At 54.0% G+C, this 4,271-nt stretch overlaps 1 protein-coding gene across 1 annotated transcript; it reads right to left on the minus strand.

Annotated features, from left to right (window-relative positions):
- Positions 1-871: 871 nt before the first annotated feature.
- On the minus strand, positions 872-3,865 carry HMGB2 (high mobility group box 2). Its single transcript, XM_068942504.1, has 5 exons — positions 3,186-3,865; positions 2,529-2,699; positions 2,124-2,269; positions 1,853-2,027; positions 872-1,418 (listed from the first exon to the last, which is right to left on the minus strand). Exons 2-5 carry the CDS (start codon positions 2,676-2,678, stop codon positions 1,266-1,268), a joined length of 624 nt encoding a protein of 207 aa, XP_068798605.1. The 5' UTR covers positions 2,679-2,699; positions 3,186-3,865; the 3' UTR covers positions 872-1,265.
- Between the last annotated feature and the right edge of the window lie 406 nt (positions 3,866-4,271).

Genomic DNA, 4,271 nt, shown 5'->3' on the forward strand with positions numbered 1-4,271 from the left:
AGCTGCTACCTAGCATTTACCTCAATTAAAAACTGAAGCTATGACTTAAGCATTTACCTCAATTAAAAACTGAAGCTATGACTTAAGCTGTAGAAGCTACAATTTCCCGCTTGCCAGTACTGTATCTAGATTTATACTCTCAAATATGCATACTAATGTTGAACAAAACCAAAAAGCTTCTAAAGACCAGGAAATAATCGTGACCAGTGATACTCTGCACCAACAGTAATGTATCAGCAGCACGTTCTTCAAAAATCCCTGCAAAAAACAGATGAGGTATCTAACTGTTGGTATGTAAGGAGATAACATTCCAGCACTTTTTACACTGTTCTTCTCAAGCTGTGTGTTTTAAAAGAAATCACTAACACTGGGGGCCAGGGGAGAAGGAAGGAGAGCAGGGAACATCTGGAAAGACATGCTTCTAACCATGTCTGTCTTATTGCCAACTTTCCTATCCTGATATGGATAACAGAAAGGCCAGTGAACCTGAGCTCCATTGTCAACTAATACATTTTTTATATAAGGCAGAACATTTGAGACCTTTGTTTTCCTTCAAAACTACTGAAGCAGTCAAGAAGTAGCACAATCTAGAAATAAGTATCAACAACCTACTTCACTCAAAAGGTGAGGTAAGCAAATGCTAGTGTAAGAAAAACCTCAACTGCAACTAAATGTAATTATATATATGTAGCAGCTCAAATCATGGCCATGTATCAATTCCAGGATTTAAGATGTTAAAAGATTTACCAATTTTGTCATAATTGCAATAGCCCAGTTCAGGGCACCATATACCTGTTAAGGATAGAAACTGTACAGGTTCAGACTTCTAAGAATACAAAGCCCCTTAGAAACATTAAGAATACAACAAGAATCATGTACATCATTTTATTACAAAATTGTTAAAAAAGTAATACAATGCAAATATACTACAAAATATAAGATCAGCTATTAAGCTACCTCCTTTGTTTTACTTTGCTAAAAAGAAACACCTGGCTATCAGTCACTGAATTTCAACAAAACCATTAAATATGCAGAAACATTCCACAACTTTTTCTTCTTTTTTTTTTTTTTTTTTTAAACAGAACTGTAGCAGCCCTCGGCCACTACTTACATTAAAAATATAGGTCTCCCTACAAAGAACCACATTACCTATACACAATTCTGTACAGATTTTTATACTGAAGCTAACAATGAGCTGCACTTGAGTTCACATTCTTAGCAAAATATTGGATTTTGAGCATAAATCTTTACAGTAGGACATTCATTTATTCCTCATCCTCATCTTCCTCCTCTTCTTCATCATCATCTTCCTCTTCTTCCTCCTCTTCTGGTTCTGCTTTCTTCTTGGATCCTGCAGGCCTACCTGGGCCCTTTTTTCCTGCGTCACTCTTGCTCTTGGCACGATATGCTGCAATATCCTGCAAAACAGAGGCTGTTTAGTGGCTGGTAATATCACTCTGAAGAAAAACTTGTACAATTCCAGTAATTAATATTTTGTGTGTATTCTAAGTGGAGGAGGGGGAGATGAGAGGGGCTTTTGGCAATATAAGACCTAGACAGTTTTAAGAAATTTGTAACCACAATGCTTTGGAGCACGGCTGTATATTTTTCCAACTAGGTAACCCGTTTTCTGGAAATGAAGTCCCTCACCGGTGAAATCTCTAGACATGTAAAAATTACAACCAGGTAAGGGTTCCAAGTACCTTTTGTGCGACATCTTCTCAGGATTCCAATGCCTGACATAAAGTCTACTTAGAATTATGAACCATATACAGCTTAGATGCAAAACAAAATCAGCACGTTAACAGTAAGCTCTGCAAGGTTAAGCAGTATTTTATTACTTTCACTGTACCTTTTCATATTTCTCCTTTAGTTTTGCAGCCTTCTGTTCATATGGCTGTTTATCTTTGGCTGACTGTTCAGACCACATTTCACCTAGTTTCTTAGCTGTATCTCCAATAGACAAGCCAGGATGATCGCTTTTGATCTTCGGACGGTGTTCAGAACAGAAAAGGAAGAATGCAGATCTAAAATGGGAATAAGGGATTAAGTAAGCAAGTGCCAGGCTATTAGAGCAAAGTTGTGCGTTTGTTTGTTTGTTTGTTTTTTGTAATAACACTCACGGTGGTCGTTTAGGAGCATTAGGGTCCTTTTTCTTTCCTTTCTTCTCGCCTTTTGGAGGAACATAATTTTTCATTTCTCGGTCATAACGAGCTTTATCTCCTTTTGCCATTTCTTCAAACTTTCCTTTTTCCTTGCTCGACATTGTCTGCAGACACACGGAGGGGAAAGGAGGAGAAGGAGTCTGGATCAGATAAAGCGCTTGGTGACCCATTAACGTCTCAGCAGCAGCAGCTGCTGCCGCCGCTACCAAGGCCGTTCTCCCAGCAGCCCGCGGCGGGGGTGGGGGCAGGAGCTAGAGCTGGGCCCGGGCCCGGGCCCAGGCCCGGCGGCAGCGGCCCAGGGGGCTCCGCGGCAGCAGGTGGCCCCAGTCGGGCCGGGCCGGGCCCGGCCCGGCCCGCGCTCACCTTCCACCGCTCCGAGCATTTCCGCGAGAACTCGGCGAAGTTGACGGACGAGTCCGGGTGCTTCTTCTTGTGCTCCTCGCGGCAGGTCTGCACGAAGTAGGCGTACGAGGACATCTTGCCCCGCGGCTTGTTAGGGTCGCCCTTGCCCATAGCGCGGTCGGCGGCGGGTCCCTGCGGAGGGGCGGGAGAGAGGGAGGGAGGGAGGCGGCGTGAGGGCGGCGCCGCGCCTCAGGCCGTTCCCGCCTCTCGCCCACCGGCGGCGGCCGCTTCCCGCCCAAACACACCCTCCCGCCCGCCCGCCAGCCCCTCCCCCCGCCGCCGCCTCGGCCTTCCCCTCCCCGCCTGCCCCGCCGCGCCGCGGCCGCGCACGCCCAACACCTCCCGCCGCCCGGGAAGCGCCTCCGCCCGCCCCCCGCTCGGCCGGCGGCGACCCGCCCGCGGCGCTCTCTGCCTCCCCGCGCAGGGCAGCTCGCCGCCCGCCGCGGCCTGGTGCCCGCCCGCCGCGGCAGCGCCGCCAGCCCCAACTCGCGGCTCTGCCCGGCCAGCACGACGAGCCCGGCCGCCCCTCCGCGCCCCGCAGCCGGCGGCGTCCCCTCCCCCGCGCTGGCCGCTGCCCTCCCGCTCCCTTCGGAGGCGCGGGGCGCGTGGGGCCCTTGCCTGGCTCGGTGGGAAGCGGCAGCGGCGGTGCGGGCTCGGGCTCTGCTCCCTCCGCTGCTCCCGCTAAATGGTTTCTCTCCGGCGCACTTACAGCCTCTTGTTTTCCACAGTCCTACTCGCCACAGCAACTTGACCCGCGGCGCCTTCGGGCCCGCCCCCCGTGGCAGCGGATTGGCTGCCGCGCCGGTTCAAACTGCTTGCGGCCCCGCCCCCCCGGGTCGGGACCGCCGCGGATTCGCTCCTCCTGCCTCTGACGTCAGCGCCGGAGCAGCTCTTTAGTTAGGTCGAGCGTGAGGGGGTCGTTGGTTCTCATACTCGTTGGAACCGGTTGGGGTGAGGATAGTGGAGGGGGCGGAACTAAAAGCGCCAGCAGCAATTGGAGGAGAGCGACGGTTTAAAAAACCGCGGGGACGCCCACCATTGGCTGCCGAGGACTGTGAGCGTTTTCATTGGGCGGAGCGGGATGCAGTAGCGTGGTTTAAAAATACAAAGGGAGTGGGAGGGCGGCGGAGTGCGCAAACAAGAGGAGACTCGGAAGGGGACGGGTGGGTGGGCAGGAGCCCGGCGCTGAGCGCCGCGAGTGAGCGAGCTCCTCGGGCTGGGACAAGCTTCTGGCTGCAGCCTCGGCCCTTCTCCCCTCCCCCCCCGCCTCCCTTTCAGGGCAGCTGCGGCCCTCGCCCAGCGGGAAGCGGGACGGCGGCCAGCTGCCCCGGCCGCGGCCGGGAGGCTGCGGGGGTCGCGCCGCTCCGCCCGGCATGCCGGGAGTTGTAGGCGGGGTGCGCGGCCTCCCCCCATCCCACCCCCGGGGAGCGCCCCTCGTCCTCCCGCGGGGCCTCCGCCCGCCCCTTTGATGCTCCCCTCGCTGTCTTTTGTCTTTTGTCCCCGAGCAGCGCGGCGTGAGAGAGACCTCTCTCAGCGGGCCGCCCCTCCTGCCGCGCCGCTCCCGGCGTTTCGCGCAGGGGGAATGAGGGACGGGTTGTTTGTGGTGAACGTGCTCGTTCCTCCCTCGTGGGGTGGGGGAATCTCGGAGGGTCGCTCGGCAGGGCTGGAGCGGGCAGGCGGAAAGCCCACGCTCCGTGGGTTTGC

This window comes from Struthio camelus, chromosome 4 (assembly GCF_040807025.1).
Source record: "Struthio camelus isolate bStrCam1 chromosome 4, bStrCam1.hap1, whole genome shotgun sequence".
Lineage (NCBI taxonomy): Eukaryota > Metazoa > Chordata > Aves > Struthioniformes > Struthionidae > Struthio > Struthio camelus.